Here is a 27,032-nt window from a genome sequence, read left to right as displayed (position 1 = left end):
CTCGATAGCAATGCGTGTAACAAATTTGAGGGAGACCCTAATCTTCTCCTTTTCCGCAATATGTTGAAGAACACTAACAATCTGATTCATATTTTTATAAAACTAAGCCATCAAAATCTCATCATAGATGATTAGAACATTTAACATTTTAAATTGGTAAGGACAACACATCATATACCTCTTGTTGGGAGGGATGATCCACACCAATAAGTTGGCAACGAGCTTTAATAGAGTCAACCATGTTACTAACGTTATTGGAGCATAGTAAGAGCTTGCATGTGTCTCCATAACGATCCATTAACCCCCTGATTAATTGTTGTGCATCCTTGGACAACCTATCCACTTTGTATAACACTATGACTGCATAAAGAAAACTCCATAATTTTTAGAAAATTAGTGGAAGCTACACCTTTAGTAGCCTCACCCTATTTATAAAAGGTGTATGGTTAGAATTACATAAAGTAATTTATAATATCATACACATTTTATAAAATATAACACTATAACAACATAAAGAAAACTCCATAATTTTTAGAAAATTAGACCTTTAGTAACCTCACCCCATGTATAAAAGTGTATGGTTAGAGTTAAGTAAAGTAATTTATAAGATCTTGTTAATGATATGTTTGAAATCTTTTTTACATTGGATGTAGGTTAATAACCTCACCCTATTTATAAAAGTGTATGGCTAGAGCTACCTAAAGTAATTTAATTTATAAAGATCTTTTTAATGCTATGTTTGAAACCTTTTTTACATTGGATGTAGGTTGTGCCTATAGTCACTTTTTGAAGATCCAAGAATGAAAGTCGCAAGTCCTTCAATTCTTATTTTGAAGAGGAAGGAGTAGCCTTTCACTTCTAATAGTTTACCCTTTAATTGGTAGAGGTTCAAAAAACCTCAACTCTCTCAATTCTTATTTAAATCAAATGGCATTGAGTAGACCCATGTATAGATAAACCTTTCCACTTATAAAGATATTTAAAGAACCTAAAAGTGTCATCATTAACCCTCTAACTACTTATTTAGACCAAAAAAAAATGCATTCATGCCAAAAATAAGCACTCATGCTTTGATTATAGGAGTTTAAACACTCAAGGCACGATACGTTTCTTTCAGAAAGAAGAAGAAGAAGAGGAGGAACAAGGGTATTACAATATGTTTATAAGACTTTTTGGACGTGTTTGTGCCAACTTTATAATTACACAATTTTTATAAGCATAGTATGCATATCCATGTGTGTGTTTGTGTGTGTGTGTGTGTGTGTGTGTGTGTGTGTGTGTGTGTGTGTGTGTGTGTGTGTGTGTGTGTGTGTGTGTGTGTGTGTGTGTGTGTGTGTGTGTGTGTGTGTGTGTGTGTGTGTGTGTGTGTCCGCGCGCGCACATGTGCGTGTGTGTGTTTTTGGATAAACAAATTAATTAGTTTAGCTCATGAGTGATGATAAGCAAAATTAGTGTCAAATAATTTAGTTGATCAATTGCTAAGCGTTTATTCGCTCATTATTACATGAAAATAATAATATTTCACCTCTCATGCTTAAGATTCAAGTGAGTATGAGCAAGCACTCGAATCCACTTAAGGTAGAAAATAATACATCTAAGGAAGAATTAGTTCATGTAATTTTGAAGACTAGATATTGCAAGGTTATACTAAAGTAAAAGGTCACTTAAACTCTAACTATGTTTCCAACAATGACATTGTCAAAAAGTATGCATGGACTCTAGTACTGCAAGGTTACATTACCTCTAAATTCTGTTGCATATGAGTCTCCATCATCAAATACTTGTGAAGACTCCATGCTTTGAGTTATGTCTTTAAACAATTTCATAAGTATGAGCCTTGCATTTTCACCGAGCCTTTCAACATCCAACTCCACGTGGCATTTGCTTGCTACTCCTTGTGTAGTGATTTTTCTCTCACCCTTAAAAAATCAAGCATTCCAAGGTGAAATAATTATGCATGAGAGAAAGTGAATTTATATGTAATTTAAAAAATAGTCGAGTTAATTGATAAGATATTAAAAAAACTCACCGGCTTACCATACTCTCTTGTCTCAGGATATACCTAAACCAAAATCAAAAAATAAATATATGAATGAAAATAAAAATTTTGATACAATGATTATTTAAGGCTATGTGATTTCCTTCTTATCTCTCTTTTCTAAAGCTTTATGCTATAGAATTTTCTAAAAGGAAAGGGCTGGTGACTCAGTAGTAATAAAAGTATTTTGAGAAGCATTTACATGCAAATTGCATGCAAGGTCATAATGCCTCTCTATATATCGTCTCTTTAAGGAGAGTCCAAGCATAAATACTATGAAGTTATTTAAACAAAGGTGTTAAAACCTATAAAATATAAATGTTCATATTAAATGCCAAAGTTAACAACTCTCTCTAAGGATATTGCAAAGCACAATATAAGAATTCTTGATGGAATTGAATTGAACCTAGTATTGGATATTTTTTAATGTGTAAGTTCTTGAAAGAGGAGACAAACATGAATGTTATATGCCCTTTATGAAGACAATAAAAATTTGCCTTTATATACAATGAACTGTAGCCTCTTTTTAAGGTCTTTCAAAGGTAAATTTTCCAAAGAGAATTGAAATAATCTAAATGCCTTGAATGTAGATATCTTAAATTAGTAGAAAACTCTAGAAATTATCCTTTGTGTGTAGAGTGGTTAGTTGAATTGTTGAGCTCCCAAAATAAGAGACCAAAGAAAACTCGTACCTTCCAAGCAATTGGTCCAAAGATTTCTCTAAGTAGGGCCATGATCAATGACTTTTTGCCAAATCCACATGGACCATCAAAGAGGATATGAGGGCAATTTCTTTGGGAAATCTATATCACAACGTCAAAATATCCTGTTAGCTCTACATTTTCTATAGTAATTGCGATTATTAACCCAAACACAGAGAATTATGAGAACCAAAAAGTTCAAATATAGATATAAATCAAGAAAGTCTATAAGCTTAAGAGCTTATTATTCTTATTTCAAGGTCATGAATTACAACCATAAGGGACAAACACTATTGTTTCTTCACAAAAAATTACATTGATAAGTTTTAAGAGATTTGATGTAACATACCTAAATCACTAAAAATCGAATTTGAAAGAAAGAGGAGAATTGAATGAAGCTTTAGCAAGTAAAGGAAACACAAATAAGATCATTGGTGGCTCAAATGTGGAGCTTAACACTTAAGTAGCTTTAAAATATAATGTGCAAATTTGTTGAGATGATTGGTTGGTCGAAGATGGTGTAAAGTCTAAACTAAAACAATTGAACAAGCACAATGGTGCATATATGACATGCATAATGATTAATCATGTCCTTAACTAGTTAACATGGTGTGAGTTAGTACAACACAAGCACAAGCTAAAAGCAAGATGTGAAAATATGCAAAATTGGCATTCTTTAAAAGATGAGCTTACCAATTGGCGAAGAAGTTGAGCTTGTTGGACATGGCAAAGGAAGGCATCAAAGGATGGAGGTTGATAGAGGTCCGCCCATAGCATTTTAACACTATCTTTGGTAGAAGTGTGTTTGTTGTCACCTATGGAGTTGGCATGTGAGTTTGGTCCAATCTTCCTTAACTCTCCTTCTAGCCTACAAACTCCTCTAGGTATGCATAGCAAGAATGTACCCTTGTTCCCTGCTCTAAGAGCCTTTTCTATGGTGGATGGCCCTTGCCCTCCACCACCTTCACTTGAAGCTCCATCACTTGTTGAAATAGTGGTGTCTTGCTCTAAGGACTCTAATGCACTAGCTTTTAAGCCACTTATTTGTCTAGTGATGAGGGGGGGCTCAAATGGGCTTTTGATGCTGAGGTTAGAGGAGGAGGTAGTGCTAAGGCGAACAGACCTAACTCTGCTGGCTTTGGAAGACAATGATATGCTATTATTGTCGTCTCCAGAGGCCTCCATTTCTTTGGAGTCCCCATTTCTACTGATTGTCCTCCTTGAGCTATGTATGTTGTCACCACTACTATAGCCGTCATTGATGGTGGAAGGGTCTACGACGCCTCCGAGGGTGTGTTTTGGTGCTGGTGGTGGTAGTGTTTGTTGTGAGGGTGGTTGTGCAGGGTGCTGAAGATCGTGGGGCAGATGAGATTGGTGAGGATGAGATGGAGGCCGGCCATATGCAGTGCCCCCCAATTGAGATCGATGAGGTCCATGAAATGGGTCTTCATATTCATGCACGCCTATGGAGCTTGTGAGGCTGTTGTTCTCAAAATCGAAGGCGAAGTTCCTTTCCTTGAATGACAACCCATGACCCATTCTCTTGTTGGCCTGGGCGGGCGCAGCCAAATTGGGCTGCATTTCTTCATACACAGAGGGCGGGAACTGCTCAAAACTGCTCTCCGAGTGGCTGGTGAACGGGGGGCTCGACGCGGCCGAGCTCCTCTTGTTGGCTGCTGCAAAATTTGAAAATCCATTTTGAGCGGGAATCCCAGCATTCAAACGGGCCGCGTTGCCTCGCAACCTGCTAGAGCCTGTGCTTGAAACAGACGGCGCATCAGAGAGGTAACCTACAGCACTGTTAGATCTCATATAGGCTTCGCTCTTCGATTTTCCTCCCGAGCTCCCATAGCCAGTTTCTTCTGGAGCAATACACCTCTCACTGCTTGATCTCGTGAGATTTGCGCCCACATTAGTGCCTACTGGACCATTTTCTGCTATCTGTGCCATCGGATTAGTGTTCTTAAGATTGACCCTCTGCCCGCGATTAGCAACAGATGGCCCATTTGATGTATCTGAATCATTCCTTGAGTCATACCAATCTGATGTTACTATGTTTCTTGGAATGTAAGTGGGCGCATACACTGATGTTTGTGTGGAAATCGATTGCAGGCTTGAGTTGGACCAAGCATCGAAATTGGGATTAGCTGCAGATCGGCTAGGATTATTCGTGCTCTTAATCCCTGACCTTCTGGTTGGCAGGTTGGAATTAATCACCTCCGGATTATCCATTGGCATTCGGACCCCAAATTAGCGAGGGCTTTTTGGGGGGGATTAGGAAGACATTAAAGGATTGGAATGGGTATCAGGAGTTAATTAAAAAGAGGACATCTATTTTCTCTGGAATTAGGAAGGCATTAAGGGGTGGGTATTGCAAGCTGTGATTAAGGAAGGGATTGCCAAGGGAATGGAAGTGTTGCATCAAGCAATGGGGAGCTTTCGGTAGAGGGTGTGGCATCAATTAAGGTTTGCTCCTAAGCTATGCAACAAGGAATCACACTCTTTTAATTGGTGGGCTTTAGTTTGGCCAAGAAAAACGCATCAAAGTTACTTTTTACTGCGTAATTATCGATAACAACAATCCTCTTTGGATTAATCGCCAGCCTAAGAATCATATAATCTTAATAAAAACAAAAAGGAGGCTAGCTTGGCTCGGTATGCTCTCCACCGCATATTTTTAGCCTAGTAAGAGGGATTAGAGAGTGTTTTTTTGTTAAATAAAATAATGGCATTGGCACATTCTTCAAGAGGTGCCTTGGCAAACTCCGTATATATTTTTTTTGGCTTTTTGCTCAAAAATTTAGGTCTTTCTAGTTAAGGCGGAAGTCTTGAAGCACCCTAAAGAGTTATATATATATATATATATATATATAAAGTCTCTCAAAGACTTAAGTTGTTGAACTTATAAGTGGAAATAGATCAAAGTTAATCTTGGCCCAGACATTTGGATAGTAATTTATCAAAATTTTCATTCGATTTTCATCACATTGTATGAGTCAAAGATAAGTACTTAAGAACATTTCCAAAATAATTTCAAGACTTGAAGACAAACATGAGGAGTTGAAAGATCCATGCAAACAAAGATCTATTTGCATGATTCTAACATCTATAAGGAAGGAAAAGCTTTAGATAAAGCAGTGCTCTTTGATATTAAGTAGTGTGCACGGAGGCTTGCTTTGTGGGAAAATATTAGTTACATAAATATGGAACTCTAAATAAGAATAACTTAAAGTCCCCATCTTTGTCCTAAATCCACCTCAATTTAACTGATAGCAGAGTTTTGTAATTGAATCATAAAAATGGCTTCATACACAAACATGACTTAAGAATATTTTGAAATATTTTAATTAAGTATGCTCAATTAGTACGCATCTACGTATGGTAAGAGTTTACATTATATTAGCCTTGCTTTGAAAGAGATGTATTTAAAAAAACTGTCTTCAATTGATGGAAGGTACATGCCAATAAATTATATACATGTTTAAAGTATATTTATAGAGTGTAAAAATTTATTTAAGATGCTTTCAAAGAAAAACTCAAAAAGTAAAAACCTTTGTGCAAAAGGTTGAATGACATTTTTTTAAAATAAGCTTTTAATTTTTTTTTCTGTTGGAAGAAATTTTTTAGAAAGAATTTCTTTAAAATGATTTTTTGCAAATTCTTTTCAAGCTATACAAATTACCTTTATAACAAAACTAAAAACTAGGGTTAGCATCTTTTTTGGGGGTCTTATTAGTACAATGTTGATTATGGGTGCCTAATGTGAGAATGTTAGATATTATATCTTGAACTAAGAAGATATTTTCATGCATAGTTTTATTTGGTAATCTGCAAAAAGTTAAGTACGTAATCAGTAGAAGTATTTCTTGAATTTAGCATGAATTTTTGGCAGTACAGTGGAGGTTACGTTGATGGACATTATTGATGTTGTTATGTTCTTATTTGTGTATGTATTTGTTAAGAATGAGCTTGAGCTTGAGTATATGAACTTGAGCTCGAGCTTGCAACACCAAAGGCAACTTAATTAAGCATTAGTTTAATCGATGTTTCTTACTTGTAGAACTAAACTAACCTAAGAGTATTCTTTATGGAAATTTATCACAAACAAATGTGTAATTTCAAAAAACCTATATACTAACTAAGGTGGTTTCAACTAACAATTCAAAGCACCAAAACATGAACAATACTCTAAACACATGTATTGATTACTTGCACGACCACCTTAATAGCCACAATCAAAATGGGTATATACACATTGTCAGCAAAAGCACTGCTCGAGTGACTCACCTCATCACAATCCACCCTAACCTAGAGGTCGTGGGTTTAAGCCCGACATCGTAGAGTTGTGTGTGAGAGTGGTGTAGCTTCTAGCTGGACTACATGCCCTTGAAGGAGGGCTTTCGAAAAGGGGAAAAAATGGGTATACACACTATAGTGTGTGAGAGAAGCCTAGAATCCATGGAGGTTCTACACAAGAAGGATCTATGTCACCCAAAACGCACACCCAAGCAAGAGACATATCACTCTACTTTGTTAGGCCTTCATTCATCTATTGCACAAATACATACCTTTGCAAACAAGAAATGAACGAACACATGCAAAGAAGAGAGACATAAAGAAAGATGGATTGATATATTATGTTTTTATAAAAGACCCCAAAGATCTTATCATACCAAAGAGTAATGCAATAGCTCCATGAAAATATTGATCAATGGAAAAAACCATTTTTTAAAATCAAAAACTGGCTACCTATACTATGAGCTTATGTCAATCAAAAGGCAAAAGTACCATCCTCCACAATGGAACGAAAAGCTATGATGATGATGTATGACCTTTTTATGTCAACGAAGTATATGTCCTAGATCTGCAACTTGTGAATGGAAGGTCAACAAAGTATGTCTTGGATCAACCCCAAATTAGGCCCCACCTACCATGTGGTTAGCATTGGGTACATAATATACTTCCCCACCTATGATGTTTCCACTCTCTGAAAGGATTCTTGAAAAGCCTTACCTAACCACATCAAAACAACTGAAGCCAAGCTCAAGCTCACACATCTGACATTTTCACATGGTTACCTACATCACACCTAGCTTAATCACAAGCCACAGTTCCTACAAGATTATCTCTGTGAAACAAATGTCAAAATTAAAACCAAATCTAAGTTACGGGAAATCCATACAACCTCACTTTCCAACTCACACGGAATCAGACAACCTGAAATCACAAAACAATTACCGCAGCTCACATTATCTATCCACACGAGGATTGGGTAATTCCTCATACCTAGGGAATCCATCCTCGCTTGCAATGCCCCACAACTCTTGTGTACTACCAAATATGCAAGCATATTCCCTCAAAAAACTTCCTAGACAAGCACTTCTTGTCAACATACAACTGCGCTCTATCTTGAGCACTGGTGGTAGAATCGTGCACAAATCAATCTCTTGCATAAACCTCTAATTGCAAAATAAAACTGAATAGCTCAAGTCCCATCAACATTGCAGATTTGATATATGTACAAGATCTAAAATAACTATTACCGATCATCGAATGCTTAGCACTGGTGTGCGCAAACTCTAGCATTGAGATGTACCTCTCCCAACCACATAGTTGCCTAGAGACATATATGCATATCTTCCAAAAACTTGATTCACCCTCTTTCTTTGCCCATCAAATACCTCCCTAATCGTATAGCTATCAAGAATTCCAACACTCTCATAATGAGTAATATCAAAGAATGGACAAAAAAAAAGGATTACAATGAATGAAAAACAAAATTCATTAATTAGTTGAAATAATATTTATTTTGCAATTTTAACTAATTGCAAAGGGATCTTGGACATTTGTATAAATAGTTATAATGAATCTCTGCATCATGTAGTCAACAATAGCTTAACACACGGTCAAAACATTTTTCCCAAATATAACCCCAATACTATCATTCTCTAAGTGGTTTCTACAGCAAGAAGATAAATCAAAATGCCATAACATTGGAAAACCGTTTTCATAGTTACACATTGATACGTTTAAGATAAGAGCCCTCCCAGTACAGTTTTTAACATTAGGCATCACAAATGGCCAAGCCTTAAGACAATCTTCTTGGACACCTAGCTTCAAGCATGTCATCGAACCTACCCCCAATAAGTAAAAACAGATTCCAGGAGATGACCAAATATAAAATCAGATCGCTTGCCCCTCATTGAACTAACTGATGAGGTTGATGACTAATAGCGAGGTAAGAATACTTGATCAAGTTTGTGGATTGTCTGTGGTATAGACCGAGAGTATGGCAGAAGCTTAAGCACAAGTTAATCTAGGAATCTCTTGCAGAGGGCATCCACCAAAAAAAAAAAGGGCAAGAAATCTCTCTTGCTGACTTAAGGAGGGAGTGTGAACAAATGATAACTGAGTACGTAGAGTGTCTTGACCGTGACCATGTAGTCCATGCCAGATCGTGCTGGACATAAACCACTGGACATGTGGAAATGGAGGCTGGCCACTGGAAGTCGGGGGCATCTAGCACTGGAGAGAGGTAAAGCCAACTCATTCAGGGCTTTGACTTCTGGTTCCGTCACGGTCACTGGTCCACCAGATTCTGAACCAGCCGGTTCTTTTCACCTGAGAAACCGCAATGGAGATTCTGCTTGCTGATGTGGCATTAGTGTCTGTACCATTCAATTTTTTTCCATTATGGGAGCTGAGGTGTCATGCTCCCAGCAGACGGTGACGGCTGGGAATGGCCATTCCCTACTCCATGAAGCAAGGCTCACAAATGCACCAGAAAATGTAAGCATGACCAATTTACAAGGAAATGTCAAGACTCCACATGTTTTCAAGGTTAATACCCTCTCCCTCTCTCTCTGTCTCTCGGAGTGTAGGAGTAAACATAAGTTTCCCACTATTAGATTCTCTTGAATGACTCCTCCAGGTAAGCCCTGGGAAAATGTGTTATTCTCTTCAAACAAAACAAAAATCCTTTCTTCAACACGAAGTGGCACTACCCTGCTTGGAATTTGGATGGGAGTAGAATCTCCTAGGGAATTATTTGAGAGACCTGGCAAGATTTGGTGTATTGAGCAAAGGGTTAACTAGGTACCATGTGATTCTAGACGCTTTGTCCCTGTAATTTAGTTTTTCTCCAGAAATCAATACATTTCAAAGATCTCTGTTTCAATAAGTGAAAGTTCACTGGCGCATACTAGAGCATGGGTTCCTGCACAGTTATCAGAGAGAGAGAGAGAGAGAGAGAGAGAGAGAGAGAGAGAGAGGGGGGGGGGTATAATCCAACTATACTGCATGTAAAGCTAATCTTAATAGCTTTATGAAGGCTCTTAGAATATATTTCTTTCAAGAAGCAAATAATGACATTCAGACCCACCTAATTATGTATGAAATGTAAATTAACGTATTTACTGTAGATAGGCAAAACTTATACGATATCTTATAGTATGGTAGAATACACTAACTACAACACAATATAGTAATCATTAAGCTGATATACAATGTATACCACCATAATATCTAAATACTACATAGGGCATGAAAAAAGAAACACCAGGGTCCGGAAGGCAGAAGATGGTTTACCTTTGAATGGCTACGAGGGAAGTAGATGATGAGGTGGCTCACATATGCATCCAGATTTCTCACACATGGGACAGATAAGTTTAGAAGGCTTCTATGCACACAACATCCTCAACCTCCATCTGGCATCACATCTACAGACCTTTAGGGCAATAGAGTGGTTTGGAAAGGCCTTCATTAGCTTTCAAACAAGCAGAACCAAGGTAATAGACCATTGCCATATTTCAAAAACAAACAAGCAACAGTAGTTAGGAGTGTTCGGTTAAGATTGGCCCATGGGCTCCATGAACCTTTGAGCCAAGAGAGGACTGAATCTAGACACTAGAATATTTAAAGATAAAATGCAGCTTAGAGCACAACTAAAACAACAAGGTCAATCATAATGAGCGGATCCAAAACTACACCACTGGGGTGAGCAGTTTCACTTCCAAAAATTGCTCTTCCATGAAAAATTTGCTTCAAAACTTAAACGTGCCTCATTTTACTCCATAAAATTCAGCTATCCTATTCATCTTCCTGGCTACGGAGCCTGGCAGATGCATTAGTAACAGAAATGTTGAGCTGAGCAGCACGTTCCACAATGGACTTCCGCTTCAATGTTGAGACATTATGTGCTATCTCGGCACAAAACTTCCTGTTTTGAAAGAAGGAAAACAATGGAAATGAAATGTTAAAAGGTACCTCAATAATATACCGATAGCTAAATGAATTACATAGTATAATTTCCTCACTGACCTGTTGTGCATCATGAGCAAATCAAGTTCTGCCGGGTTGTGCACCAGAAATTTCTTGAACCCACTTGGAAGCACATGCCTAGTCTTCTTATTGGACCCATACCCAATGTTAGGCATCAAGATGCATCCTTTGAACTTCCTCCGGACTCGAGAATCGATACCCTTGGGTCTGCGCCAGCTTGGCTAAAAATAAAACCGGCATAACCCTAAGTTGGATGAGTGTGGTGTAAGAGCAGAGAGAGAGAGAGAGAGGGGGGGGGGGTATGCTCTACAAATATAAATCCCTTCTCCCAATCGACTAAGAAACAGGCACTATTTCCTCTCGATATTCAGCCTCTCCATGCAAACACAGATATCCCTCTCTCTGCACACAGCCTCCCCACAAACACATATCCCTCTGTATACACAGCCACACAGATTCTTCTGTGCACACAGCCTTTCTCTCTCAATACACAGACATCCATACAGCCACACACAGACCTCTCTTACTCCACCTCAACACACAGACATCTCCATGTCCATATAGAAAACTCTTTCTTACACAGATCCCCGAAAAAAAAGAACTCTCGCGCTTCCCTACAGATCAAGCCCCTCTTATCACTACACTCGCAGACGTCTCTCTCTCTCTCTCTCTCTGTCTCTCTCTCTCTCTCTCTCTAATCTCGATATCAGACTAAGCTCCATAGGAGAATACGTAATCGCGATCAACGGTAGGGATTCACCGACCCTTACCTTAACACAGATCTTGCGGTCGCTCTGCGCGCGCTTGAACTTCTTGACGCGCTTCTTGATGATCTTGGGCTTCACCAAAGGGGCCACCATCGTTCCTCCTCGCGAGCTGCAGCAGCCTCCTCGCCAAGAAAACCTTTTATGGTTGGAAGCCCGAATAAATGGTGTGAGGAACCTTAACCACTAAACCCTAAATGTGTAACAGCCTTTTGTTGTTTTTTTTTTCCCCCCTATAAAATGTGTGTTAATATGGCACCAAAATTTTGGTTTGCTATTAATTAATTAATGGGCGAGCGTAAACCTTCGAACAAAAGAATTAAAGCTGCAATAACCTTAGGCAAAAATCTAGTGCCTTCTAAATTCATCGGACGCCGACTTCGAGTGGTATAAAAGGTGCTTGAGCCGGAGATGGAGGGGACGCTAGTGTGGAATGAGAGGGAGGGAGAGGGACGAGAAGAGGCTAGGGCGAGGGGGAGAGCGAAAGGGACGAGGAGAGGGTGCTGGAGTTGAGGGCTCGCTGCTGGGCAACACAACGGAAGCTGGGGCGAGGGAGGGTGGTTGAGGCGAGTTGGGCACGGGTACGCAAAGGTTAATTAATTAATTTAACCTTATCCCATTAATTAATTAATGGCATAGAGTGAATAGAGGGGGTAGAATAGTAACATATATATATTAGCCCTTTGCTATTGTGATTTAAATTTGGTGTTGATCCTTGGGACTTGCAACTATCTAACTCCATGCATGGGCTGTGAAAAGAAAGACTAGAAAACGCATTTATTTCATCATGGCGCTCTATGTATGCGGCATACCACCCCTCCCCCCAAAACCCGAAAAAAAAAAAAAGAACCGAAATATCACAACGCTTCTTGCATGGTATTCTCACAGGTGTTTCAAATATTTGCATGCCCTTAGGATGTGTGAAAAATCGAGTGTCGTTCACATCCCCTAGAGGACATGCATGCAAGGGTGAGGGTTTTAAAAATATAGAATGTACATTGCCCGCGTAGCCTAGTGGTTAGTGCTTTGAAGTCTCGAGGGTTCAAATCGCACTTGGCATGGCAAGTCTGTAATAAGGAGGTGGAGGACGACCCATCGGTGTGTGAGAAATGATAATGGTCACGCACCCAAAATACCTAATGTACATGTTAACACATTGTGTTTATTAAATCTCATAGTGTTTGGTTTGTATTAGTATTCAACCATGAGATGAGATGTAAATTTCCAATATTATTAAGTTATAACTATTTACCCTTTCAAGCATGTGGTATGGTTGTGATTTCCTAAATCGAACACCTTGAGTCTATCCATGGCAGCTTCTCCTCAAAACATGTGGGCTCTATCTCTTATATTTCTTTGACTATATATGCAAAATGATGGGATACATATACCAATCGTATCTAGCATGTCCACTAGATATCTAATCCTCGTAGACCTCCGTACATATGGATCACTGTCAGGTGTTCTCAACACATCTTTGGCTCTTTGAATACCAGGTGTAATAATAACCAGGATCCCAAACTCCTCGTCAAGGATCTATTTAACACGATTTCACTTCTAGGGAAATAGAGAATATAGAGACTTGTAAGAAATATATTATTCAACCCACATACCTCATCAAAAACCATATGTTCAACATATTCAAGAATTGAATAAATAACATGCAAAATACTTAGCTCATGAAAGTGGCACAACAATGGGTGCAATCTTTCCCCCTCATATGTGTGGCCTCTCCCCACACATGAGTATTTACATAATTTCATTCCAAGAATAGGCCATAGCCTTGAAAAATACAAAAAGCTGCTTTTCCTTGCACGACACTCTCTTATGCTCAAAATAGAGTGTCCATAAATTGAGGCTAGGGTTAAAGCATATAACGCTTTACAAAAGTATTAAAGTTTGAATGTTCAAGTCTAACTTGATAAATCTAAGCTTCCAAATTAAATCAAAATGTGCACAAGCTCGTATAAATATATACAAAGCTTGTTTCCAAAAATGTGTGCCATTAAATAATAATATATGCATTCTCCTCAATCTTTTGAATCCTCTTCACCTATAAAATAACCAGCAATAAATTGGTAAACAAATATTTCATAAGTATACAAACCATCACCACACACATATGTGCCAAGCATAAGTAACCCATGAAATCATCCTATCATACAAACCAACTGAAACAAACATTGGAGGCCCCAAACATACGTCAATGTACACCAAACATATTAATATTTACAATGGAATCACCCATGATATTAACATAATTTGGCATGACGAAAGATAATCCAAGTGTTTCCAAGTTATCTAAGAAGATAGAATACTATTTTTAAGAGAGCTCAAAATACATTCTTATAACATTCCCTCTTGCTTGAGTTTGCAATTACCCTCAATTGGCAGGTTTGTTAAAAAGAACGAAGGATCTCATGAAAGACATGAAAATATTTCTTAGGCACCCATCTTCCATCTTCACGAGGATGATTTTAAAAAGTCATCAAGTATTTGATATAATGATTTCCAGTACGAGTCGATGTAATCTCTCAATCAATGATAGTATCTCAAATCAAAACTTTTTTCTCACCCTCAATAAGAGGTGGATCCTCATACACAAGATGAGTGGGAAGTGATTCCCTAAAAGGTTTTAGCGAATTCACCTGAAATGAATTTTCCAATGAGAAGGTAATTCTAGTCTGTAAGCAACATCATTAATTTTGTGAATCGCCTTAAAAGGTCCATAAAATCTTGGGGTAAGCTTAATGGGCTGGGAATTTCTCAACACTCTTAAGTCTACGTTTCTCAATTCTCAAAAGTACATAATCTCCAATTTCAAAAGAGATAGCCGTTTACGGTTTGCATTCGTAACATATTGCTCTTGAGCATGTGCAATTGAATGTCTTACATCATTCAAAATGCTACTAAAATCAATAGTGAATTGATCAAAAGCTTCAATTTTGTAGGAAAGTTTAGTAGCTGAAATAGGCAATGCTTTTCCATACATGACATTGAAAGGTGCTCGAGTGGTAGCACAATGAGGAGTCTTATTGTATGCAAATTGCAAAAGATGAATATATGTATCCTGTGAATTAGGTTATTGGGCAACATAGGCTCTAAGTAGATCCAAGATAGTACTACTGGTAACCTCAATTTGTCCATTTTGTTTCTCGATATGGAAAGCAGTGGAGAAGTCTATCTTAGTGCCTAAGTTGAAGAAAAGAGTGATCCAAAAATTACTACAAAATGTAGAGTCCCTATCAAAAACAATAACTTTTGGCAATCCGTGATGTATAAAAATTTGTTTGATAAACATAATCGCACGGCTCGTTTTTGAGAAGTCAATGTTTTCTTACAAGGTAAGAAATAGGCTTGCTTACTTAAACGGTTCATGTAACCCATTTCCTAGGGTTAACAAGAGCTACTATCATTATCTTATATCAAGGAGTCAAGGTTAACAAGAGCTACTATCATTATCTTATATCAAGGAGTCAAGGTAGATACACTAAAAGGTCATACATTCAAGATATGAAGCAATGGTGTCCAAATCTACAACTTGGACGGGCTGTGAGGTGGGAATACTATCTAAGGCCCTTGGTGCCTTGGGGGTACGCTGGCCCGCAACGAGGAAATTACATCTTTATGGGGATGAGGTGCAAGGGAGTGGCATAGCACGGACCCATGTTAGGCACACTAGAATGCACTCACGCATCGGGTAGGCACGTTAGGCCTCCCGTGTTGCAGTGGGGGTTCCTAGGTGCCAAGTGCCCCAGGGGATGCCCTCCCCACCTTGACGGTGGCGATTAGGCTGAAACGTGAAAACGGGACTGAAAACGGTGGAAACGGCAGCCCGTCTGGCGCGTTTTCCTTGCAGGTCTCACCGATCACTTACCTTCATGCCCGGCCCAGCTCCCACGGCCTAGGCTCGGGACTTACCTTCCATCCATGATCCGCCGGCCCGCCGGTCATATCTCGGCTCGTCGGCACGGCACGGCTCGCCGGTCCGCTGTTTCCACCATTTTTGGTCCTGTTTCCACGTTTCGGTCCGATCGCTGTCAAGGTGGGGAGGGCATCCCCTGGGGCACTCTCCGGTCCGCCGTTTCCACCATTTTTGGTCTCGTTTCCACGTTTCGGTCCGATCGCTGTCAAGGTGGGGAGGGCATCCCCTGGGGCACTCTCCGGTCCGCCGTTTCCACCATTTTTGGTCCCGTTTCCACCTTTCGGCCCGATCGCCCGTCAAGGTGGGGAGGGCATCCCCCAGGGCACTTGGCACCTATGAACCTCCACTGCAACACGAGAGGCCTAACTTGCCTACCCAGTGCATGAGTGCATTCTAGTGTGCCTAACATGGGTTTATGCTATGCCGCTCCCTTGCACCTCATCCCCATAAAGATGCAATTTCCTCAGCGTGTGGGCTAGCATACCCCCAAGGCACCAAGGGCCTTGGATAGTATTCCCACCTCACACGGGCGTCCTAATGGTCCTATGTAATACTTATGGCGATTTTCGCTTCAAGAGCGTGTGGTAGTAAGTTAGGATGAAGTCCCAAGTGATGTACTTCATGGATATATTATGAGAGTAGTCATTGTAATAGCATTAGGCCTTTTATGAGCCGAAAGGGCTTGGTCGGCCACAGTTTAAGTGAGTATGAAAACTTATGGCCATGTATATAAGTGAATATCTCTCATAATACAAAGAACTCTCCCATTGTGTAATAGAGTCTTGCTCTCTCATAATACAAATAACTCTCCCTTTGTGCAATAGAGTCTTGCTAATCTCTCTCTATAATGCATGCTAGTGAGTGTGTGTGAGAGTGATGTGAGGTGAGAGGAGGGATGAGTACACGTAGTAGTACAATGCGCTGGTGTGACAACACTCGCAGGAGACATGTTGGAATTGCTTCTCAAGGAGTTGTAGAGCTTGGAGACCTCAAGGGTTATAAGGTCGGCCATTGGAAAGATCCTCACGAGAGTTGCAGTTCACCAGGTAATTCTTGTTGTGTTTCAAGGGGGGTTAAGGTGAGCCATAACATTTTTGGCGCCGCTACTGGGGAGTCATCCCTTGGCTTTTTCCATTGTTTTTCTCTAATCTACGCATTACCCATTGCCATTGTCTTGATTAATGGTTTCCCATGAAAAAGATGTGGTTTTGATGGTGATTTGTGTGTGATTTTATGAGAAATAGCTCTCTTTTTTGTTTTGTAAAGAATGTTTTTTGTTTAATTTATTATTTTTGTTGTTGTTAATGTGGTTTTTAATGTTCCTAGGGGTTGCACACAAAGGGTATTAGGCTTTGTTTGTTTCCATTGCATCAAAAAATGCAATAGAATGTAATTTTTAGTGAATTGTCGCTTTCTTTAGTGAATTGTAGCTTTCTTTAAGGTTAAACATAGAACTACAATCATTAATTTTTACTTGATTTGTGTGTTTTTTGTTTGAATTGTATGCATTAGGGTGTTAGCAAACATTAGGAGTAACTTAATTTTTCTCTCTTTTGCTTAATTTTGCATAAAGAGAAGAGACTAAAATTAAGAGTTTAATTAATTTCCAATTATAGATTAATTTACACATTAGTTGATACACATAGCTTATCAATTTCATGCTCTATCCAATGATGGTGTGAATTAATTAGGTTAAATAGAAACCTTGATTAGTCTAAAAAGGGAAAAGATTAGTGATAAGATTAATTGTTGATTAATTTTTAAGCACTTTTTTTTACATAACTCATTAAGGCTAATGAGCATTGAATGAAATGATGCTAATGAGTTATCAAATTATTCATTTTGGGGATCATTTATGAAGGGTGTAAGGGTGTGTCATAAAAGTGTTGACTTTTTTATTCCCACTTGCCTTTTTGGGAAAATGTCCATATCTCCCTAATTTAAAATTCAAACAATATTTCCTCTAAACAAGAAAATTCGAATTTTCCTCTAGACTCCAACAAAAAATAAAAAAATTGGACGTTTCACGTATTAAGGTTTCACGCCTTAAGCAATTCACGCCTTAAGGTCTCATGTCTGAAAAATAAAAAAAATAAAAAAAATAAAAAAAATCAGACATTTCACGCGTTAAGGTTTTATGCCTTAAGCGGTTCACGCCTTAAGGTCTCACACCCGAAAAATTAAAAAAAAACATGTGAACCATCCAGTTCACGCCGTGAACCACCTTAAGCAGTTCATGCCTTAAGGTCTCACACCTGAAAAAATAAAAATAAAAATAAATATGTGAGCCACCCAGTTCACGTCGTGAACTGCCTTAAACAGTTCACGCCTTAAGGTCTCATTCCTGAAAAATAAATAAATATATGAACCATTGAGTTCATGCCATGAACCACACCTATTGTTTCACGTTGTGAAACAGTCCCCGTGTCGCCAAAAATAAAAAATAAAAAAATCAAACGTTTCACGCGTTAAGGTTTCACACCTTAAGCGGTTCACGTCTTAAGCAGTTCACGTCTTAAGCAGTTCACGCCTTAAGGTCTCACGCCCGAATATAAAAATAAAAATAAAAATCGAGCGTGTCACACGTTAAGGTCTCATGCCTTAAGCGGTTCACGTCTTAAGGTCTCATGCAAAAAGAAAAAAAGAAAAAAAGAAAAAATCAGACGCATCACGCGTTAAGGTCTCACGCCTTAAGCGGTTCACGTCTTAAGGTCTTAAACAAAAAAAAAATCAAATTTGATAAAATTCTTGAAGTCCACTTCACATTGTGAACTGCACCCTGCTGGTTCACGTTGTGAAAGGGGGTTTGTCATGAAAGGGAGTCTGAAAAACAGCCATGTTTGGAGGCTTATATCTCCTAAATTGTGAATCCGACGAACGCGCTTTAGTGCTCATCGGAAAGTCAGCATCGAGCTCTTCGAAATTGGTCTTGAGCTTCCAAGGGCAAAATCCATCATTTTGGCCTCCGACCAACAGTCTCAAAATTTGAACCAAAAATCGAGGCAAAAAACGACCCTTAAAGTACTAAAATCACCCGACAACCCGAAAACGATTTCAAACCATATTCAGGCTACTTTTGGGTGTCTAAACGATGAAATCATGAAAAACTCAAAGAGACATAGTTGTAGTACTCCAAAAATACTACAACTCTCTCATACAGAGTTTTTTCAAATTCCTTTTGGAACACATTCGAAAACGGGTTGCAAAACAGGGAAAACCTTTCTAGAAAAAAAATTTATCTTGAGATAGTGATGGAAAATAGGTTTTGAGACCTACTCTTCCATCTCGGATACTACTGGCATGCACTTTTTTCGAAAAAATATCTCAGGTCGTTTACGTGCGTGTAGCGTTTAAGCTAATTAGGACAAACAGACACTCGTTTGACCCAGTGAAGGGTACGCCAAGCCTCCTGAGGCTGTAAGTAACGGGCTGTAAGAAATTGACAACGTCAAGATATGGCAACACGTGGCCTTACACCAAAACTGAACCCAATGGCTGATATCTTTGAGCCCTTGAGGTCTATGCCCCAAATGCATCTCCCCATTCCATTTGCCATGCCTACAATGAGCGTGTCATCGGGTTTTACACCCACTGTCACATCAATCGCTCTAGGATTTGGCCCCTTACCTAGCACTATCATACAAGTCCTAAGCCTCCAACCCTTTGCAACCCCTAGATACCCACACCTTAGATGTATTGACTAATCTAGGAAGGGGCGTCGCCCAAGGTTTAAGTGAGTCCCTACCCACATTAGCACTCACACGGGGACTTAGTGATTCATACAAAAACACGGCCGTACAGATTTCCAAAGTCATGGGCAAATATGATGGAACAATTGATCCTGTTCAATTCATACAAATGCTTGAACAAAGATGTGAAACCTTTGGAAATTCAAACTGCCCCACCAAGGTACATGTATTGAACATATCCTTAGTGGGAAAGGCTAGTCGATGGTTCATCACATTGATGTCGGTGTGCGATCAAGCAAACTTCAGGACTTTGAGAACAACCTTTATCCACAGCTTTTCAAGATAAGGTGATCGGTGGAGTGTAGCAAAAGAACTCTATTCAATTGAGCGAAAACAAAATGAAACCATTAGAGATTTTATCCTTCGGATAAAAATCTTAGACTCACGATGTGAGCCATGAGAGAAACTAAATGATGCTCAATTGAAGAGATGTTTCATGATGGGCTTAAAGAATAATAACTTACAGAACTTGATCATTGTATCCAATCCGGAAACATTCCATTAATGTTGTAAAGAAGCAATATGTTTAGATGACAACATGATGGAGAATGATCACGATACGAGATGTTCTTCATCTAAACCAAGTGAAGCAATGGCTAAAGAAAAATTGATTTTGGAATTGTCATTCCCTAAATTCTACGCAACCTTGCCTAGAAATTTTGAACCAGAATCTCCAAGAGAGGATGAGCCCCCTCAAAACCAAACATTCTTAATGCCTCTCCAAGTGATGGGCGAGATGCCTTGTGTTCAATACAATCACTACGTCCATCCAAATCTCCATTGTGCATACAAGGCACCTATTTTTTTGTATTGCATTTATTGCAAAACCTTTAGTCATGACACGCCCCAATGTCCTAATTCATCTACAATTAACTTAAAATCTCCATCTCTTGTGTCCCAACCAAACACAGTTCAAATGGTCGAAACTGCTCAAGAAATAGTTCAACGAACATTTCAGTGTTTTTATTGTCGTGGACCATACAAAGTAGCAAACTGTACAGTTTGGAATATTTCCATGCCCACAATCACTAACACCTTGCAACCCATATGTAAATGATGTGGCATCGATCACATATTCTAAGATTTCCCAAGGCGAGTTGCCTCACTGCAACCTCATAGAATACAACTCTTAATATCTTAAGTGTGCAAAACGAGCAATTGTCTACGGTACCTTTGAATGTGCTTACACGTTTACAAGCCAAGGCACAAGAAACAGCAAGAAAGAATGCAAAAGAAAACACTTCGAAATGGGTAGAAGAGCATGTTTTAAAACACAAGCCAAAAGAGGAAATAAAACCTTCTAAACCCAAGAAAAATAAGGGGCAACAAACTATCAACACCACAATTGAAGTGAAGAACGGGGGAAAAGAGCCTGTGTAGGATATAACCCAATAGAGCAAAAAACTACACATGATGGAGAAGCATCCACCTCAAAGGCTACCACTCAAAGCACAAAACCCATTGGTAAGACATAGAATAAAAAATCAAAAAAGAATGTTCGTTCTTGTTACATGGGCAAACATAATGAAAACTTGACAATCCAAGGAAAGTTAGAAAACGATACAAGTTCTAGTACATCACTTAGTGAGGATGAAACAAGTTTTGATTCGTCACTTAGTGCACCTCACAGACCAATCAAGAAACTGGAACCCGCCCAACCACCCTAGACTGAAAATCATAATCACATGACATATGCGGAACACAAAAGGCGAGCTCAGGAGAGCATGCTTAGCGTTATTGAGTGTCATACAGGATCATTGGTTATGATTGAACCTCATAATGTCAAACCTAAAAAGCAACCCAAATACAAGAACCAAAGGAGTCTTTCTCTTTCAAAAGGAAGACGTACTCTCTTAAAGAGTCAGTAGAGGCAGATTGCACGATTAATGCGGTTAAAAAAGCACGTGAGGAATTCGATGTGTCCCTTACGAAGTTAAAGCAGTCCCTCAAATCCTCATTTGGAGGAGTGCTTTTCTCTCATGGCGCAGTTAGCATAGCGTCAACACTTGCACCATTAAAAGGCTAAACATGAGTTATACCAAGACATAAAGAGCTATATAGAACATGACTGTAAGGATTCGCAAGTTTCCAAACAGGCCTCAGTTAAAATTGTAAGAGGACCGAGTGTGCCATTGTACACCTTGGGTACTATTAAAAAAGCTGAAAGCCAAGTAGTGGATGAAAGTGAATGGAAATATGACACCGAAATGGGATCTGAAGTTGGAATAGAAACTGAAACATCCATGGTTCCTCTTGAAGATTCTATCATGGTATGGTTGGATTTTCCTAACGAGCAATTACTTTAAGCACAAATACGCATTGATTAACCCTTAAGCTAGTCATAACATCATGATAATAGACACTTAGGTGTCATTGGGATAACCTCAAATCATCCCTAAAGACAATGGTCTTGCAAGAGGTGCCAATGGACAAAACATTGAAGTTTCAGGTTGCTTTAACTATGCTACTCAAACAATCGGTGGAAATGTGGAATTTGGATTCCATGTTACCCCAAATTCTCTTAAGTATGATGTCATCCTTGGTGGAACTTGGATATGTGACTCATTATATTCAATTGATGAATCCATGGAAACAGTCACCTTACACACTCCTATATGCATTGTGCAATTGCTATTATTATTACGGGAAGAAGAGACCTTGGAGGAGCTGGAACTTCCAACATATCTTATTGAGAATATCCCAAGAATTATGGTTGGATTAGAACTTTACAAAAAAATCACCACAATCCAAGCACAGATTTATCCACAACAAGAGCACAATCTCATGACCCTTAAGTTATGGGATTTGTTAGGTCAACTAACACTCACCATGGCTCATCCTGAAAGAATTCCATTTACACGAGACTTGAACATGCCATGTTTGGGGTACTTTGAACATACAATGTATGTTGAAACTAACCCCCTTACTTGTTGCAAGTTTTTTGTGGTTGAGTATGTGTTGGAAGTAGATTTGATATTGGGGCATAAATGACTTGAAATTAGAGGTGTGAGCATGAACAAATGAGAGGGGAAGAAGCTATGGCGGATAGAAGGTGAGGAATGCCATGATTTAGTGCATGAGGAGTAGGACATTAGTGTACTAATCACCTTGTGAGTGCATAATCAAGGAACCACGACTTGGATAAGGCAAACTGGTGTTCTCCATTCATTTCAAAGTGGCTCTAATATAGCCAAGGCTTACAATAAGGTGTGGACACAAGTCATGCCACCTCGACATCACAATATCTCATCTCCACTAGAGGCTGTTCACACACCTTCACACCCCCCCCCCTTGATACATATTCCTTGTACATCTAGGCACCACATTTTCAACACCCCCCCTTGGTTCCATCTAGGACACATTTAGGCGTGAGGTACACATCATAAGCATCTTGACCTAACATACAACTAGGCATCTTGGCCTTACACAATTTACCATGGCCACATCATCAGTGCCAGCGGGTACAAACAATACAAATAGTACAAGGGGTAGGTGAAATTCCATAGCTTTAAAAAAGTATTTTAGTGTCCTCCCCTGGATAGGAGGCTTCTACCACACTCTTGTTGAGGTTGATTCTTTGACTAGCAGTTGCTTTCCATGTGTCCGAGTTTCCCACACACTATACATTCAAGCTTTGGTTTGTTCTCTTGAACTTGCGTATGTTGATTGTGTGACCCAACTTGCCACAATGATTACATCTAGGCTTAAATTCCCTTTTACTAGCAATAAAGTGCCAAGTCCCTTGAAGAGGACGCTCCATTTTCATACTTGCTTTTCATCTTTTGCTCATGATAATCAAGCAATGAAGCTTGTAAATCATTTAAGGTTAAGTTAGAGTTGTTAGACAAGATTTCAACTATGTTGGCATACTCTTCTTTCCTTTCACAACTAGCAAGCAAAATAGCTTTAGCTTCATCATCATCAAGTACTTTACCAATGGTAGCAAGTTGTTGTTTGATACTTTTATACTTGTTGATGTGGCTTGTTAGATCAAGACTATTACCTAGGTTGAGTTGATACAATTGCATAAGCAAGTAAAATTTGGAGTGCTTTGCTTGTGTACCAAACAATGTGTTTAGCTCTTCCCATGCCTCCTTGCCCTTCTCAATCCCAGTGATACGATGAATTGTCTCACCATCTAATGCAAGTGCTATGAGTCCCAATGCTCTCTCATTTTTCTCATTCCATGTGCTTCCTATGCTTGCTTGAGTATCCCTCCTTTGAATTATACCCTATAGATTTTTCTTCATGAATGCATACATGATCTTTGACTGCCATGTGTGAAATCCCACCCCATTAAACCTGATGATTTCATATTGGGTCATGGTGAATAGGGGGTCTTACCAAAGTCCCTGTCTATGCGGAGGTACTCGCCAATGTCTACCCTTTACAACAATGAATAGCACAAGGTGAATTATGACAAGTTGCCCTAATGTGAAAGAAGCTTACATACAGCCATATCCACTACTGATTTGTAAGGCAATTCAGCTTGGTAGCATCCACTCGTCAAATATACTCACAATATCTCCAAAAAAATGGCTATGGCAGTAGGGGGTAGGTCTAAAGAACCACTGTTTTCTCCTTCTTCTCATCGAGATAGCTCAAACCCTTTTACAGGCTTGTAGAGCAAGTCGGGGCGCACGTCTGACTAGATGGAATTAGATTGAATCGATGTGTACCGTGCACAAACGGTGACTGTATCGTGGGATGCAGCTTCCAAACTGTGTGCATAATGGCAACCTTCAAGTGGACAAGGCTCCCTAATTTTGTTAGGGCTTTTGTGTGCCCTGTAGCCAGCGGTAGTTTGAATCAAAAAGCTCTGAAAAAATTAAGATGTGATTAGCACCATATTAGTGCTTATGGTGTAAGATGATGACTGAGGAGATTGGAATGATTCCCAAGGACCTTGAAGCTCTGATACCAACTTGAAATTAGAGGTGTGAGCATGAACAAATGAGAGGGGAAGAAGCTATAGTGGATAGAAGGTGAGGAATGCCATGATTTAGTGCATGAGGAGTAGGAGATAAGTGTACTAATCACCTTGTGAGTGCATAATCAAGGAACCATGACTTGGATAAGGCAAAGTGGTGTTGTCCATTCATTTCAAAGTGGCTCTAATATAGCCAAGGCTTACAATAAGGTGTGGACACAAGTCATGCCACCTCAACATATCACAGTATCTCAAATATATCATCTCCACTAGAGGTTGTTCACACACGTTCACACACCCCCCCTTGATACATATTCCTTGTGCATCTAGGCACCACATTTTCAACAAAATGGACTATTGCTGCCCAAGCACCACTGTGCTTTGGTAGCGATAGGGTCATAATGATGGTCAATGACACAAAGTTGACAATACCATACTGCACAGAAGAGGGTACAACCCTAATGGATTTCTATGATGAATGCAAAAAGTTACAAGCCCCTTCCTCAGAAGCCCTTCTACATGAAGACCTATTGGCGTCATTGACCAACTCAAAAAATGCATCTACCCCTTCCACTCCATCCTCATCAATGGAGTTCAATGCCAAAACCTCACAACAATCAATAGCTATTCCTGAAAAAGTTCCCCAAGCACAACCATTTATCTCTAAACATGGACTTAAGGGAAGAGCACAAGAGCCAAAGCCTCTTCATTGTCCAGCCTCACCAAAGGAGACGGTTGCATGCTCAAAAGCATCATCATCAATAGCCACTCCATAAGAGACTCAAGCCTCATTCGACAACAACGTCCATGAGTCTCGAAACCGCAAACTCAACGCCAACCAATGTGAAGGAGGGCCCAAAACCTTCCACTTCAACTAAAAAGAAAACTCCACCAAGAAAACCAAAATCAAGGTATCTTAATGGTATCAAAATGTGGGTGGAAAAGCAGTTACTTGTAGCCCAACGCTACTATGAAGGCATCAATCCAATTTGGGTTCCTCGATCATCAAAGCATCTTTCTCAATGCAACACTCAGAGACCAAGGAAAAATAAAAGTACTCCACAACATCGTCCACAAAAGCCTATGCGAGTTCCTCAAAGAACTTCAACATCTCAACAAGTGTGGGTACCAAAAAGATTACTACAAGCACAAGGGTACTACCAAGGAAATACCAAAGCTTGGATTCCCAAGCGCATCAAAAAGTCTCCTAAGCCTGCACAAAGAAAGAAACCTCAGCACCAAAGGCATCAACCATTAACTCCTAATGTTCATCAAAGATGGGTGCATGTGAACGTGCTTCAATAATAAAGGTATTATGATGGTAATTCCATCATATGGTTGCCAAGATCGAACAAAGGAAGAAATGCTTCACCAACACCTTCAAACCCAATAGCTTCACCTAAAGTTCGACAAGAATGGAAACCTAAGCCACACTAAGCAAGCCACTCAATAAATACATAAGAGCTTAAGTGTTCATTCAAACCCAAAGGCAACCAACCAGATGTTGTACCTACCACCTCGACAACACTTGAGCCACAAATTCAAGATTCAATTCCCACGTCTGTAAGCAGAGACTTATGAGTGCATCAAAGATAAAATCACAATGCTCTTTTCACCCCTTTGGATGAGAAGCATAAGTGCAGAAGCTACGCGGCAGACGTAAGACCTATTCTCTCAAAAAGGAGAGTAGACACAAGAACCTATTGCTTGCCAGGTGGTAACAAAAAAAGAAAAAGAGAAGAAAAAAGACACAAACACAAGGGAGTCACACATATGGAATACCTAAAAATGGTAGAATATCACAAGCAACTCCCAACAACGATCTTCAATAGCCATTACATTTTTGTTAAGCTTATAGCTTACTATTCTTTTGGCTAAAGTTAATGTAGCAGGCTACTCCATGAGTACATATCCATACTCATACACTAGAGGACATATGCACCAAAGCCTCATCATCGATAACCTTCCAAGTACATCTCTGGATGGAGGGGCCATGGTGGGCGAAAGCCTAGTTAATGGTATAACCCATCGCCTAGAACTTTCCTTCAAATTGCAAACCTCTCCAAACACAAATCTTCACAACATATTGATCTCTAATCCTTGGTGAAGATATCTATCTAAGCCTCTCAAGTTGACGTAATTCTTTCATGCGTCGCCAATAAGTTGCTACTTCAACAACAACAGCTCAATAATAGTCCATTCGACTCATTTAATGTACTTTATGTATCTCTGCTTCATAGAGCACTTAAATATACATAAAAACATAAAAAGCACATGGGAAGAAGCATGCAGGAACATGTCTTGCTTAACAACATTTGACAAGAATCCTACCACAAAAAGGGGCTTCATCTCAAAGGCCAATTTATTTAAATGATGAATGTCACTTCAATGAATCAAATGAGGAACTGAGAATCACAATATCATTATGATGATTTTGTCTATGTTCCTCCGGCTCCTCCTTCTCTTCTCACCCATTATTAACATCTCTTAGTTTCCCAACTAACACAAATCCCATGTAACTCTACTTATGATTGCTATATAACAAAGTGATAAAAAAACCCAAAAAACCAGCTCACAAAAATATAAAAATGCAATCACTGGCAAAAAACCCCCACCCCCTCACCCCATTAGGAATTTTCGCTAAC

The 27,032-nt window shown here is 39.2% G+C and overlaps 2 protein-coding genes across 2 annotated transcripts in view; both read right to left on the bottom strand.

Moving 5' to 3' along the window:
* LOC147634937 (uncharacterized) overlaps window positions 1-5,169 on the bottom strand; it is a 7,354-nt gene extending 2,185 nt beyond the window's left edge. Inside the window, exons 1-6 of the mRNA XM_086804196.1 lie at window positions 3,433-5,169; window positions 2,731-2,841; window positions 2,030-2,062; window positions 1,742-1,919; window positions 179-360; window positions 1-81 (exon numbers count right to left, since the gene is read on the bottom strand). The exon at window positions 1-81 is cut by the window's left edge and continues 62 nt beyond it. Of these exons, the coding sequence (XP_086660322.1) occupies window positions 1-81; window positions 179-360; window positions 1,742-1,919; window positions 2,030-2,062; window positions 2,731-2,841; window positions 3,433-4,977 (2,130 nt within the window). The 5' untranslated portion in view covers window positions 4,978-5,169. The remainder of the gene's footprint in view (window positions 82-178; window positions 361-1,741; window positions 1,920-2,029; window positions 2,063-2,730; window positions 2,842-3,432) is intronic.
* A 5,483-nt stretch (window positions 5,170-10,652) lies between these two features.
* Window positions 10,653-11,985, bottom strand: LOC147634936 (large ribosomal subunit protein eL32z-like). The gene is made up of 3 exons (XM_086804195.1): window positions 11,790-11,985; window positions 11,059-11,240; window positions 10,653-10,957 (listed from the first exon to the last, which is right to left on the bottom strand). The coding sequence occupies exons 1-3, from the start codon at window positions 11,877-11,879 to the stop codon at window positions 10,828-10,830; spliced, it is 402 nt and encodes a 133-aa protein (XP_086660321.1). The 5' UTR covers window positions 11,880-11,985; the 3' UTR covers window positions 10,653-10,827.
* Window positions 11,986-27,032: the final 15,047 nt, after the last annotated feature.

The sequence above is a fragment of the Cibotium barometz genome, chromosome 10, assembly GCF_041138505.1.
Source record: "Cibotium barometz isolate CiBa-2024 chromosome 10, ASM4113850v1, whole genome shotgun sequence".
NCBI lineage: Eukaryota > Viridiplantae > Streptophyta > Polypodiopsida > Cyatheales > Cibotiaceae > Cibotium > Cibotium barometz.
This window is presented reverse-complemented; position numbering and strand designations above follow the sequence as displayed.